Source organism: Pogona vitticeps, chromosome 1 (assembly GCF_051106095.1).
Source record: "Pogona vitticeps strain Pit_001003342236 chromosome 1, PviZW2.1, whole genome shotgun sequence".
NCBI lineage: Eukaryota > Metazoa > Chordata > Lepidosauria > Squamata > Agamidae > Pogona > Pogona vitticeps.
In genome coordinates this window covers 85,573,747-85,588,911 of record NC_135783.1, presented here as the reverse complement: position 1 = coordinate 85,588,911, position 15,165 = coordinate 85,573,747, and the positions used below count along the sequence as shown (strand labels likewise).

Sequence of the window (15,165 nt, the reverse complement as noted above, 5' to 3'; positions counted from 1 at the left end):
CTGTAGTGATTCGCAAAACAGTGATTCCTATGGGGCAATTTCGCTGGACAACGTTTGGTCCCTGCTTCACAAACCAATTATCACTAGACGACGATTTTGACAGCTTCCTCTGCACTCGCAAAACAGGTGTTTTTGGGACCTAAGCTTCGCAAGACAGCGATTTAAACAGCTGATCGCAAAGCGGCTTTCCTATGGCCAATCTTCGCTAGACAACGACGATTCTTCCCCATTGGAATGCATTAAACAGGTTTCAATGCATTCCAATGGGGAAATGCTTTTCGCTAGACAATGATTTCACTAAACAGTGATTTCAGTGGAACGGATTATCTTTGTCTAGCGAGGCACCACTGTATCTTGGTAAGCCCAACAACACACCAGGAGCAGCAGCAAAAACAATGGCAACAAGACATCAAGAGTCCTGAGAACGAGGCAGAAAAATGGAAACCTCTTTCATGGGAAAAGAAAATTTCTGGGAAGTTGGAGACAAGCACAAGACTACATTCACCTGGACAAGACATTGCCCTTCCTTGTACTGCTACAGAGAATGAGTTGTACAGCATAGGCAGAACAGCTTAATTGTATTTACAATGGACTTTTGAAAATATTTAGGAGATTGTTGATAAGGTTCTAACCCATTAAGTGCTGAGTCAAAATTTCTGAGAAAAATCTTGAGAACATATTTTTCTGAGAAACATCCTCTGATTTTGTTCAAAACTCCCCTGAAAACAAAAGGCCCCTTTGCAGCTGTTGTTCCTAAACTTCTCCAATTTATTTGAATGGTCACCTCCCTGCTGCCAGCATTATGCACTGAAATGACACTAGATAGAAGGCATGGTGGAAGAAACAGAAGTCAAGTTGTCAAAGTAGTAGTTATTGCTGCCACTTGCAGGTGCTGCAGCACAACAAAATAAGTATTTTGGGAGAGACCAACCAAGGTGTGTTAACAACTGCTGCTGGTGTTGAGCCTTACCACTGAGAAACCGCTAGTGAATTTCCCCTTGCCCTTGAGAAATTTAGTAAACTTGTCCCCCCTCCCAATTGTTTCTCTTCATACACTTAGGGTGAAGAATTCTGAAATTTGCACACAGGGATATCCGAGATACTTTTATAGAGTTTAGTGGATATCACAAACTACCAGAAAGACAAAGAAGTGGGTTTTAGATCTAATTGGGCCTGAAATGTCAGCAGAAGCTAAAATGTCTGAAGTCAGGCTCTCATAGTTTGGACATATGAGAAAGTAAGACTCACTGGAAAAGATAAGAATATGAGGAAAAGTGGAAGGTGGTAAGAAAAGAGGATGATCTCATGCGAAATGGTTTGGCTGAAAGGAAACCACAGCCTTTAGTTTGCAGGGCTGTGCGTGAGAGGACCCGTTGGCGTTGTCATGTAGCTGGAAGTAACTTCACAGCACAGAGGGACATATCATAGATAAACATATCTCATGCTGCAAATTTGTGCACTGTGCCTTTGGTGTGCGCTTTTTTTTTTTTACCTCCAGTGTGAATGTGTTGCCGGTGTGTTTCTATATCATCTCATTCTATGAGCAGAAAACAGAAGATGATGACAGATACCTGGCTTGTTCTGGTTTATCTGATATCATGTCTGTCAGATGCAAACTTGGCATGCAGAGTTCAGTGCACTCAGTCCACATTCTAGCCATCTCCAGTCATCAATTAGCTGGTTTCCTCCCATGTGGTTAGCCTAGCCTCTCCGCTCCTCCTCCTCACTTTCTCCATGTTGAGACCAATGAGTCTGCATAAAAACATTCCTGCTTTCTTGTAGGCTCCAGTGGTGTTGCAGTGCTTGAATATGCAATGGGACAGTCTCTGTGGCCACCCTGCCCCTTACAGAGAGTGAAAACATGCACCCACTGGCTCAGTGCCTATCAAGAATTAAGGAGCAAGACTTTTGTAAACATTGCCCATTCAAGACCAAATCACCCTAAAACACTTTACATTACAATAATGATAGCTATTAACATCCATTGCCCCTGCAGATATGGTGAAGATCACAGCGAAGTTCAGAGGAAACAGAGAATTCTCTCTCTCTCTCTCTCTCTCTCTCTCTCTTTCTCTCTCTCCCCCCCCCCGTGTGTGTGTGTGTGTGTGTGTGTGTGTGTGTGTGTGTGTGTGAATGGATGATGTCATAGTTCCTGCTATTCAGAAAACCTGCAGGTTTTGGACCTGTGAGCCTTGGTTTGCTTACACCTCTGGTGGGCTGTTCGGGTGAGCAAAAACCCTGGGTTTTTACTCATGTGACGAGTCCCTATGTGAGCAAGAACCTCTCTTCTATAGCCATGCTGCTGTCCTTGGGGAGAAAGCAACATTGAAGAGGGAATGGTCTAGGCCACTGGTTCTTAACCTTGGGTTACGCAAGAGTTTTGGACTGCAACTCCCAGAAGCCTTCACCACCAACTGTGCTGGCTGGGGTTTCTGGGAGTTGCAGTTCAAAAACATCCGAGTAACAAAGGTTAAGAACCACTGGTCTAGGCATACTCCTTTTTACATTATAATGAGGATAGCTTATAATGTACTATTCATGGGGGGTGATTTTTCTCTTCCAAATACTAAGCAGCTTAGTTCAGAGGAACGGGGAAACCTCAGGGGAATGATGCATGATGCCACAGTCCCTACTATTCAGGACATCTACAGAATTTGAACCAGAATATGTTGGGGTTTTAAGTAATGGTTTTACCATTATCACACACCCTAGTGGGTTTTCATGACTAAGCAGATATTTGAACCCCAATCTCCTGAGTTCTTGGACAACCCTTTCACTACACCGCACTAGGTCTCTTCCTTATTGAGGTAAATTGACCAAATTTGGAGGGGGGCAACTTTTGTTAAGACCACCACATTGGGAGAAGGGTTTAAACCACATGTCAGGGGATAGCAACCCTCCAGATGTTGTTACATTGCAACACCCCAAACCCCTCACCAATGGCTGTGCTAGCTAGGGTGGATGTGTGTTATAACTGAACAAGATTTCAAAGGCTGCAAGTTCCTCAGCTCTGCAAAATCCCATGAGATTGTTATCAAGATTCTGCTGACACTGTATTCCATGTTATATGTACATTATTAAAGTAAGGCCTGTTCAATAACAACTGATGGACAGATGGACTAAACAAACAAACAAACAAACAAACAAGTTGTCCACATAACAATTGACAAAAGCAAGAGAAAACATTTCTGTTTCCAATTAGCTCAAGTCACTCACCAATATTTTAAGAAATATCAAAAGCATGCCCTTCTGGATTGTCCTTTCATAGATACTGTTGCTAAGAATAGCTTCATAAAGGAGAGCTATAGAAGCCACAATGTGATCCCTCTAAAGGTTTCCTTAGAAGCTTTGTAGAACGAGAGAGAGAGAAATCTGGGTGCATAACCTTTTATGAGGAGGAGGGAAATTACATGAAAGGATTAAAAAATGAACCTCCCAGTTTTCAAACTCCTGCCAATATTGTTACCCATTTGTTTAATTTTTTTAAAAAAATCCAATTAGTGTATATCCTAAATTCAGAGCCTGGAAAGGTTTCTTGTTTGGGATTCTGTTCCCAAATCTGCTATCTAGAAGAATCTGACAGCCACATTATGTGGCAAGCTTAGTACTTTCAAGGGTCCCTTGACAGAAGGACCACCATCTGACATGATAAGTGAAAACTGCCAGAGCTTATTGAGCACTTACAGCCACTTTACAGTCCATTAGTTTGGTCAAGCTGATGGAAGGGACCTTTGAGCCAGCGACAAACAGGTTTAGCTGTGTTTAACCCAGCAGTTAATGCCATTTCTTTTTCTGCTTCACTCTCACATGGGCAAACTTGTTTCCTTTCATCTGTCTCTCTTTTCCTCCTGCAACAGCCAAGAAAAAAAAGTCACCAACAGCGCTTGTCTTCAAGAAGAACAAGACGGGAGCTTTTCATTGTGATCAATGAATTCCACGTAGATCTTAAATCTCACTCACTTATTTTTTTGGTGATCTCGCCTTAAGTTCTGCCAAGAAAGGGAGATTAATTTGTTCCCAGTTTGGCTCATTATTCAATTAAGTGCCCTGATCCCTTCCTGTATGGGTTCTCATGTCATATTTGCAAAGTTATTGGTATCCAAAAGAGAATTCAAGGGAAGGAAGGAGGAGGGAAAGTTGGGACCAAGGGAGAATTTTCCCACAACTTTTTAAAAAAGTGATCTGTTATTATATGTTTTTAAAAATTAATAATTGTTTAATAGTACTTGTCTTATGGCATTTAAAGACTGATACATTATCAACACAGTCCTTTTCAGCTTCTTAAAAATACTTTAGAATGCAGCTAGGCAGTGAAGTTATCCTTGGCTGGACCAAGCTAAGCAAGGTCACTTCAAAGTGTGGTCTGAGATTTAGAATGATCCTTGTATCCACACTCAAAGATTGGGTGGAAACCACACCACACCTCAAGGTGACCCTACTTACAGTGGTGCCCCGCAAGATGATTGTTAATCTGTTCCATTGAAATCACTGTCTTGTGAAAACATCGTCTTGCAAAAAGCGTTCCCCATTGGAATGCATTGAAATCCATTTAATGCATTCCAATGGGGAAAAATCGTTGTTTTGCGAAGATCACCCATAGGGAAGCCACTTTGCGAAGCGCCGATCAGCTGTTTAATTCGCTGTCTTGTGAATCATCGGACCCACAAACACCCGTTTTGCGAAGTGCCGAAAATCATCGTCTTGTGAAAATAGGTCTCCAAAAAAAGTCTTGCGAAGCACGGACTGAAATATCATCCAGCGAAAATCGCCCATAGGAAACACTGTTTTGCGAAGCGCAATGGTGATCACAAAAACTCATCATCATGCGGATTCTTGTTTTGCGAGGTCATCGTCTAGTGGGGCACCACTGTACCTCTTTCCTTCCTCTTACAGTCTCCATGCCTCTGCATCCCTTTCTGTTTTCCCCTCCAAAGAGAGTGAGGGAAAACTGGAGTTTTTAAAAAACATATATATTGGTAAGTGACATACTTCATCCACACCCAGGTGAAACAGCACTGGATTGAAATGAAAAAGGGGGGAGGGGGGAAAGGGAAAAGAGGTTCATCTTCTGCCTCCTTTTTTGTCTGTGTGCAGGGAAGTGAAGGGAAAGATCCACAAAGGTTTTCCCCATTTACTGATAAGTAACATATCATGTCATTGCTTAACCACCCAAGTGAAATAATGCTGGGTGTGATGTTTGCCCCTCGTGGCTCCTGTTTGTCTCCACAAAACAGAGAGCTCACAAAGGCAAACAAACAAACAAAAAAAACTTTTCACACGCTGCCACCAATTGATTGATTTATCAAAGTACTTCACTTAGGAAAGATGAAGGTCCGTTCATCACTGTCTATTGAATAAGACAAGTTTATTGATTACAGATGTTTCTATAATAATTAATAAGTATCTTCTTCAGGTTTCTATAATAATTCATAAGTACCTTCTTCAGCATCAATAACAATCTTCTATATTATCTTACAGGTACTTCACTGTTACTTCACTCCTCAGACTAATCACTCCTCAGATTCCCAAACTATCTCTCTCTCTCCCTCTCTCTAACTCTGACAGACTGTAAACTAACTCCTCCTCTCTGGCTCTGTCTTTTAACATCTCTAGTGGCCCCACCTCTCAACCACATCAGCATAAAACATGAATAATGCATGACTTATTTAACATAATAAGGGTGAACGCCACACTGGGTTGTAAAGAGAAAGAAAAAAAAGTGGAAAAGATTACCCTCCAATCCTTTCCTGTCAACCCCTCTGTGGTGAACAGAGAAAGCTGGTCTTAAAAAAAATTGGTAAGTGATATATTACTTCATTGGCTTGCTACGCAAGTGACACAGCACTGAATTGTTGGTGGAAATAGTGACCAGTGCTATTTTCATTCAATATGGGCAATCGCACATGCTGGAAACTGGACTAAAATGGAGTGATCCTACCCATGTTAGAAGAGGTAGACCCTGCCAGGGAATCAAAAAGGTGTTAGTAAGCATGGTTAAGGCTTGAGTTGGTTCATGACTGCCTGAATGTCATGTGGTGACCGGAAAATGGAGCAAACCAGCCCATTTCCAAAGTGATCCAAACACGAGAAAAGGCACCATGTGATTGTACTTTCAATTCCAAAAATACAACCCCTAACCCTCAGCTGACACCCCCAAACTAACATTTTAGGAGTAGTGAGTAACATTTTTAAAAAGATTAGATTTTTTTAAAATGTTACCTGTCATTAGAGATGGGGACAAATTAAAAATGGTGATCCGTTTTGATCCATTATTTGTCAAGGTTAACGGAGCAATGAATATGAATATACTGTACAAATTTTTTCGATGAATCGATCTGTTGATTCATCTGCATTTTAAATGGCTATAACACTGGCCCCCCAACCACCTAGAGACACCAAATTTGCAGGGAGGCTTCCTCAGATGCATTTCTACAACTCCTGAATATTTGGTGAATGTTGGATCATGGATCCCTGAGTTATATAGTCACAGAGGAACTTCCAGGAAAGATCCCTCCAGGTACTTAGAGACTCCAGAATCACGACAGAGCTTCCTATGTCTCTCCCCAACATGCCTGCCAACTTCGGTGAAGATCGGATAGCAGACATTTGAGTTATTCACCCACAAATTCTGTCCCCCCAGGAGAGTTTACCACATGGCATAGAAGCCCATTCTGCCTACCGGCTGCCGATAGGCAGCTGCCACCAGCAGCAGCAGCAGCCAGCCACCACAACAGCCTACCCCCACACCCCTTCCTTTCCCTACCTTAGCTCCCACCCCACTCCCACCAACACCTCCTTACCTTAATAGCTGCTACAGGTGGTCTCCATCAGGCAAGCTAAGGGAATCCAGGCTTCTCTTTGCAAAGATGACAGCTGCAGCTTCCCTACCCTAAATGAAGCTGCAGCCACCATCTTTGCAAAGGGCATCCAGTCTCCATTTTTACGTGCATGGCTCCGAGGCCAGAAGACCTCAGTAGAAGCGATTAAGATAAGAGGGTGGCAGGGGTGGTGGCATGGGGCCTAAGGCAGGGAAAGGAAGGGGTGGGGATAGGCTGTGGTATTGGACGGCTGTGTGGGGTGGTGGCTGCCCTTCTCTGCCAATCAGTTGATCGGCAGCTGGTAGGCAAAATGGTGTTGTTGTTGGTTTTTTTTTTAATAAGAAGAATGAATAAAAATGGGTAAATATTCATCCCTTCGTATTTGTGGGGGTCTCAGCTATATTTATTGGGAAAAGCAATCTGTTTTTATGTTCGTCCCATCTCTACCTGTCATTTGTTACTTTTGAAAAGTATATTTGACATAAAGTGCTTCTTTGAAGAAAAAGCAAAGCAAAATAAAATAAATCACGGTAGGAATGAGGGTAGAGGCTAAACCCCATATGAGGTTCAAGCCCAGGTCCAAGTCTGGACAGTTCCAGGCTCCCTTTAAAATGTGTCAAGGCATTTTGAACTCAGAGGTAGGGTTTGTTTTCCGACTCCAAACTTCATCATCATGATGAATAACAATGAATAATTTCTGAATAGTTCACAACCTCCACAGTCTTGAGGAAAGTGATGTGGCAATCTAACAGGTGAGGAAGTTCTCCCCGTGTTATTAGTGTTTTGTTCCCTTCCAAAGATTCGGTTGTTTCGAAAATCTCTCCTTGACTCTGCTTCCTCATTTCCTTTAATTTCTTCTTCTTTCGGTATTATTTAGGACTTTTGATTTTACTGTTATTATTTATGTATTCATTGTATTATTGTAAGATGCTTTGGACATTTATTTGAGCAGAAAAGCAGAATAAAACATTTTAAAAGAAATCTTGAGATTTCCATGCGCGTGTTGTAAATGATGAGGATTGAATGTTATTATTTCCCCTCACTCCCACAGCGTTCTTTATGACAGCTAATGCAGGGATGAGACAGGACTGGATGAAGTTGTGACAGCGTAAAGCAGTCAGCAAGTGCTTTCTACTGAAAGGTTTTAGATCAAGCTGTCTATGAACATCACAAACAAAGAAATAAGTTTGGTTACCTTTATCTCCTACATCAGTGACATTCTGAAAAAGGAACAAATGTAGGAAGGCAACTTCTATGTGACACTGTGTGGCAGAGGTCATGCCACAGAAAGAGAGAATCCTGCAGTGGTTGTCTCCCCATTACCAACCCTATAATTTCATAATTTCCCCCTCCTTTAGAAAATAAAATGCCTGGGTGGGAAATAAAAGAAACAAGACTGTCACCAATGGTTCATCAGTGTTACATATACGGTAATTCAGTTGAAAACTGGAGGCTTTTTCTGGAAATACAATCACTCAATGCGGAATGCAATTGGAATGCATTTTTAAAATTCTGTATAGGCCTAAACGTGAAGCAGTTTTCTCATCCTTTCTTTCCCTATGATCCAGATTATAACACTTGTTCAATTTGATGTTTCTACAGTAAATTTCTTTGCCTGTGTGTGATTTCAAATACCTCTTGGAGCTGCTACCTCTAATTGCCATGCAAAACACTGTTTCCCTTTCCTCTGGGTAGGGCAAAACAACAGTGTCATTCTCATTTGCTTCGATCAGCTTTCACCAGAAAAGATCAGTCTGATTGCTTTAATCATTTTTCTAAGGTCCACAGACTCTCCCCCCTCTACCCCAAGTTCCAATTCATTACTATTCCATACAGCCTTTTCAATCTTCACCCCACAGTTCTCATTGCTTTGAAAAGAAAAACAGAGTTCTGTAAATGAAGACCAAAAAAAAGAAAAAAAAGAAAAAAAAGAAAATTATGTTTATCCTGTAGAAAAAGACATAATATTCAAGGAAAGGTAGATAGATCACCAATATGAACACAGGCACTGGACTATATTAGAGAAGAGGACGACTCACAAAGCATGAAGTTGCCCCCATGAAGTGATGAATAACAAATATATTGATTTGTGAGGGGTTTATTTTAAAAAAAAAACTCCCTGCCCCTGCCCCCATGCTGCCACCCCCACTCCCTGGCTGCCATTTCCAACCCCCCACTGTAACCCCCAACCACTGCGCCACCCCCTCCGTCCCCGCACCCCAGCTGACACCCCCTTACCATAATCATCGCTGCTGCTATCGAGGTCTCCATCAGCCCTCCGCAGACATGCCATGTAAAAAAGGAAACTGCCGTCCCTTTGCAAAGACGGTGGCTGCAGCTTCATTTAGAGTAGGGAAGCTGCAGCTGTCATTTTTGCAAAAGGCATCCTGGATTCCCTTAGCTGGCTAAGGTGGAGAGAGGAAGGGGGTGGGGGTGGGATGGGGTAGACGGTGGGGGTGGCTGGCTGCCTATCGGCTCACCAATTAGCTGATCAGTGGACAGTGGGCAGGATGTTTTTTTTAATTACAAAGGGACGAATAAAATGGGGAAATATTCATCCCTTCATATTCATGGGGGGTCTCTGGAACCCATGAATATGAAGGGATGAATATTTAACAAATCAGCGATTACCCACAAATATCCCAATCCACTTTTTTATTCGTCCCCATGTCTAGTCCACATACCGTACACAGGTATAGTATAGTCCAGCTTTACCATCCCTCATCTGTCACAAAAATGGTTTTGAGGGTTGTTCTTGTTTTTTGAAACAATAAATGTGTACCTGAAGTACATTATAGGTAAAAAGGCTGATGTGATTTGTTTGTACAAAGAAATATATGGAGGCAGGCTCAGCTTATATGGCTATCCCGAACCTGCTGGAAGGAAGAAATTCCCTTATGAACCACGGCTCTGTCCAGGCAGTATTGTCACCTTCACTCTTTGCTTCTCCTTGCGGTTTGGAGCTGCCGTGGAGGCAGTAAAGATGAGAGGAAATGTCCTCAGTTTTTAAACTTGCTGCCATCCTTGACCCAATGGCTGTTGCCTTGAGTTGGACCAGGCTGGTGTGTCAAGGGCATCCCCTTCACTTGATGCCCATTGTCTTTAACAATGATAGGCTAAGACAGGGAATAAAGAAACATGCATACTTTTGTAGCAGGGGAAGAACAACTGCTACCAGCTAGATTTTATTACAATACAACCTCTTAGCTCCTCCTGTGGACCCAGCCCAAGCCTTATATCTCTAAAATAACAATAAATAAGAAATACATTGAATGTGACTATGCTGATTTTACTTCAGTGCTGACTTGATCAAACAGAGCCCACTATTTTAAGATAGGGGAGGAAGATTTTCACGTTTAGGGGCATCACTTGCAAACAAGTATGCTCTCCATGGATCAGTCATTTATTTGTCAGAAGCCAAATAACCATTTTCCCTCACAATCCCACTCCAAAGCTGAAGCCCTGTCAGACTCCATGCTGGCCAGTCTTGTCATGAGGCAGAGTGAAAAATTAGCCTCTGGCAGCAGGTTTTGAGTACTATGGACAGGCAGCAAATTGCTGGTTACTTAATTGTTTATCATTGCATTTCTACTGTTAGGTGTTGCTTGTGAAATTTTTATATGTCAAAACCCCTAGCTTGTTATGGGCACTTTGCAATTTATCTTGGTTAAATGGGAGGGGAGGGAGGGTAACATTTGGCCCCTGGCAGCAAACTGTCTTGGACTATTCCTGTGGCAACAGGTTACAAAGATCTCTCCAATCTCTGTTAAAATCTGTCTGTGGCCCAGTATCCCCTTCCACTGCCACCCATTTCCCCCAAGCTTACTGGATAGTGATTAAGTGCCACCTTCAGTACGTCCAGGATACTGAAGGATCCAGGGTATTCAGAAAATGCAGTCCATGGGGCTGCTTCAGGGCCAGAAATTTCCTACCATGAACTTTGCAGGAGAAAGTTAAGGAGAGTTGTGGAACTTGTAGAAAGTTCTCACAGTTGAGTATAATTCAAATGCGGAAGAGATTGGAGCTGAATCCATAATGTGTAGCTCGCTACCATGAGGAAGCTAACTTTGAGTCCCCTTCCTCATTACAACTCCAAGTGCCATCCCTTCAGGTTTAAGCAACTGGCCATGCATTTTAGGGCAGCTGAGAGTGACCATGGAATAAGACTTATACCCTACCCCTTGCTTTAAACATGAGTGCTAATAGCATGCCATCCTGTTGCGCCAGCAATATTCACAATTTTTTTTTCCGGTGTTCAGGCAACAACCTCAGCCCTCAAGAATTATCCAACAAGATACGATCCCTTTCAAAGTCTGTTCCAAATTGATTTAATCACAAGTCTGTTTTACTGGGCTTTGAGACATCTGCTGCCTTTGAGAAAGTGTTCATGGTATTATAATTTGAACTGCGCACTTTTATAGAACAATGGGGTATTATTTTCATATTGGTTAACGGCTTTGTGTCCAGCGATAACCAGTTAGCTAACAGCTCTAAAAATTGACTACATTTACACCTGTATTATAATTTAATTTGTACAGGATGCACAAATGCAACTAAAGTATCTCAGTTTTTGTAAGTTTTTTAAAAAGGGGGTAAGGGTTGCTAGAATTTTTATATACAGCTTCTAATTTGTAAGCTATTCAGGTGAATTGAGGGACTTCATGCCTATTGTGCCAAGCTGATATGGTTTTGTAGTAAGAATGTTTGGCTAAAAAAATATTATTTTAATACATTGGCTATCATTTAAAATAAATATAAAAACAGTCCCCCCCTTCTTCAGCACAGTATCTCAAAAGAAATATGAAGTGCATTTTGCCTTCAAAAACTGTGAAAAGAGAAGAATAAGTAAAAGAGTGGGAAAACTCTTAAACACGTCTGTATTCCCCTATACTTAGAATTTTTATTTGTTTGTTTCTTTGTTTCATAAACTTATATAATATACCAAAAATATAAACAAAGTGAAACTAAGAAAACAAACAAAACAAATCATCAAAATAAAAACAAATATTCAGATTAATCAATAAAGAAAATCAATACACCTAAGCATAAGACTAAACAAACCTAGATAATGGCCAGGCAATAACATAAACAGCAGATTAGGGACTTAGAAGATTTGAACAGTTTTTTTCTTTCTAATTGTTAAAAACAAAGTTCAGTACTCTTAAGTGTGTAACACAGCTTAGGAATACAAGGGTTCTCTCAAATCATATGTACTATATTCAAACACTATACATACTCTCCCCATATTGATAAGAACAGTTTTCTTGCAGGTGGTATACTTACTCCTTTGAATATAAATATTACTAGATTTCTTGTATTCCTTTTTTTAAGGTATCTGAACATGCCAACATTAGAAACACACATAAAGGCGAGCTTGTTTACTTTGTTTAAATGTAAGAAATGTCAATTATCATAAATATATGAAAGCCATATTTTCTTTCTGCTTTTGATGCTGTGCTGCAACCCAGTAGCAAAATCAATGGTGCCAGCACACTATTTAGATTTATACCTATTTGAGTCCCATTAATGAGGCTAAATCAATTTGATCAACACTATGGAGAGGTTGGGTTGTGTTTTTCAGTCCTTATATTAATTATTAAATTTATCGAGATGGGTCCAGATTTATAGTAGACTTAGATGAGGGAGTTTGTGCTAGCATATCAGGTCAAAAAACAAATGAAAAATAAATAAAGAAGACAAAAACATTGTGGCACCTTAAAAACTAACTGCTGTATTTTGATGTGAGCCTTTGTGGACAAGTCTGAGAAAGTGGACTTGTCCAGGAAAACTCACATTAAGTTTTAGAGTAGGCCCATTGAAATCAAGGGAATGTCAGTAATTAATGCAAGCCCTGTTGATTTCAGTGATTGATTTGTAAGTATAAATAAATCTGAATCCAAATTACTATCATTACTGACATGGAGATACATTATAAAGTAAAAAAGCAAAGAAGCAGGAACTCATCCTAATTTAAGTAATGGTAGGGAAGGCGACTGGGGGATTAAGGTAAAACAGAGAAGATGAGCAAGGAATAAATGTAAGCAAATACACTTGTAGTGTTGTAAAAGTTTAAATAAGAATTATTTTTTATTCAGTCTTAGATCACTATTCTGTACCCTGTCTTATCTTTACAAAACTGTGAAGTAATGACACTTTAAGGAAGTGATGAATGGGTGATCATTATAATAAATTACTGAGAGATGAGTTACCTGAATAGCATTGGTTACATTCCAACCAGCTTCCCAAGTGGTAATCAATGTACCCTGGGCATTTTGGATGTGAAGGCGCATGTGGTAGTCTGGATCTTGGGAGTGTGTGCCAAATTCCATGGAAGCCATTCCCGTTGATTCCTCTCCTTCTTCATGAATGAGGTTGAGTTCATCCTGTCTGGCAAAATTCACATTTTCTTCGTCCTTGTGGAGACAACATTTCCATCTCACCATTTTGAAAAACAAGGACTTGCTACTCCTCACGTGGTCTGAAAGAGAGGAAAACATGTAAGCTCTCTGGCTGCTTAGCAGATAGTTGTGCTGACGGTATTGTCCTTGCTGAAGTGACTTCTGCAGAAGTATTATTGCTAAATATGACTAGTATTTTCCCAGTACTATTCTAGTATTTTTCAAGATGTTAATTGATAGAGTAGCCGTGCATTATAGGAACTAATTCTTTTTAGTTCTTCATTTGTGGCAGCTGCAACATACAAAGCTAAAAGATAATCTGCAGTGGCCCTCTGTGCTTCTCTGTATCATTGAGGGTGAGTAGCCTGTAAACTAACACTTCTAATTCAAATCTTCCCAGTTACGGTCATTACGTCAATCAGTCAGTCATGAAACAGCTACAAGTGGCTGCCAGAATCTAACGCTAGGAATTATGCAAGTGTTTCAATACAAGCAGCTCTGACTCCATAAAATAATTGCTGCCCTTAACACACAAAATTGATGGAACCTGCCAAACTGAACCTGCCAAAATGGAGCCTGTAAAATGTGCTTAGTTGCAAGGTAATGGCTCAGGTTCTCACTAAGCTATTCATTATGAATCATGTGGCACTTAGAAAACAAAGTTTTGCTAGACTGAGGTATAGTTTTATGAACTGGCAATAACTTAGGGGTGGGAAGATTACTTGCAAAACTACTTATTCTCATCAGTTTAGGCAGTCTCAACACAGAACACAAATGAGGAATTTTCAAGCCTTATAATTTTCTTAACCTTTGGGGAAAGAAAAAGAGATGTTTTTTGTAATTTACATAAAGTGCCAGTGGGGAAGTGAACACAAAACGGTATGCTGTTTCCCTTTAAAACGTAAAGTGTGTGTATACACATATCACAAAAAAAAAAAGCATTTGAAGACCAGCTGGTCATTTAAAAAGATGCAGAAGAACATGCTTCAGATTCTTAAAAGTCTATGAAAGAAAGCATTGGCTAATGCAAATGTGCAGAACTTGAGCAAGAATAAGAGAAATCTGCCAAAGTTTTCTCCCCATGTGTAAGAAATTTCTTTTATTTGGAATGCAATGTGCCTATAGATGTATTTATGGCATTGTAAAAGGTACAGGAAGTCAAAAGTACCTTCCACAATTTCATGTAAGTTCTGTTTGTTTTTCATTTTGGGTGCAGCAGCTCTTTGAAAAAAGCTTCAAAAACTGTTACATAGCCTTTTAAATCTTTCACAGGAGTTTAAAGCTATCATTAGTGTGGAAGAAGGTATTTTGAAAACTGGGGTGTATGCTCCTCCAACTAATTTGATGCTCGTTAACTTTATTCATGCTTAGGTTGGTTAAAAGATCATAAAATATTCAGTCATGTTCCTCTGAGTTTGAGTATGGTAAATACCTATAGCTCTTTATATTTCATGTGGCCTTCAGCATTCTCTGCCTTTCCACCCACTACAGATTCGCTTTTGCTGCACTAACAATGCTCTGGGAGCTAAACTACATATTATAAATAACCCATCACTGCAGCTGATATCAAATTAGTGTTAAGATACATGGTTTTGCCATGGCCCCTATAGACAGGTTCTCCAACAAGGATGGGTTTAATCTCTGAATTCAGCATGAGGAAGGAAATGCCGGCCCCACAGAAACTCAATTGAGGAGGCAGAGTCCTCAGTTGAAGGTATCTCTGTGCCCCATTCAGAACAGGATAGGACAATTAGTCATTGAAAACCAAGCCCTATGAGGAAAGATTGAGGGAACTTGTCATGTTTAGCCTGGAGAAGAGAAAACTGAGCAGTGCTATGACAGCTATCTTCACGTATTTGAAGTGTTGTCTTGTAAAGGTGTGATTCCTAACCTTGGCCTTCAGATATACTTGGACTAAAACACCCAGAAGCCTTCACCACTAAGCGGTG

At 40.6% G+C, this 15,165-nt stretch overlaps 1 protein-coding gene across 1 annotated transcript in view; it reads right to left on the bottom strand.

Moving 5' to 3' along the window:
- Positions 1 to 14,817, bottom strand: part of LOC110077566 (vesicular inhibitory amino acid transporter) — a 29,818-nt gene extending 15,001 nt beyond the window's left edge. Inside the window, exon 1 of the mRNA XM_020790734.3 lies at positions 13,028 to 14,817. Coding sequence (XP_020646393.3) covers positions 13,028 to 13,315 — 288 coding nt within the window. The 5' untranslated portion in view covers positions 13,316 to 14,817. The remainder of the gene's footprint in view (positions 1 to 13,027) is intronic.
- Positions 14,818 to 15,165: the final 348 nt, after the last annotated feature.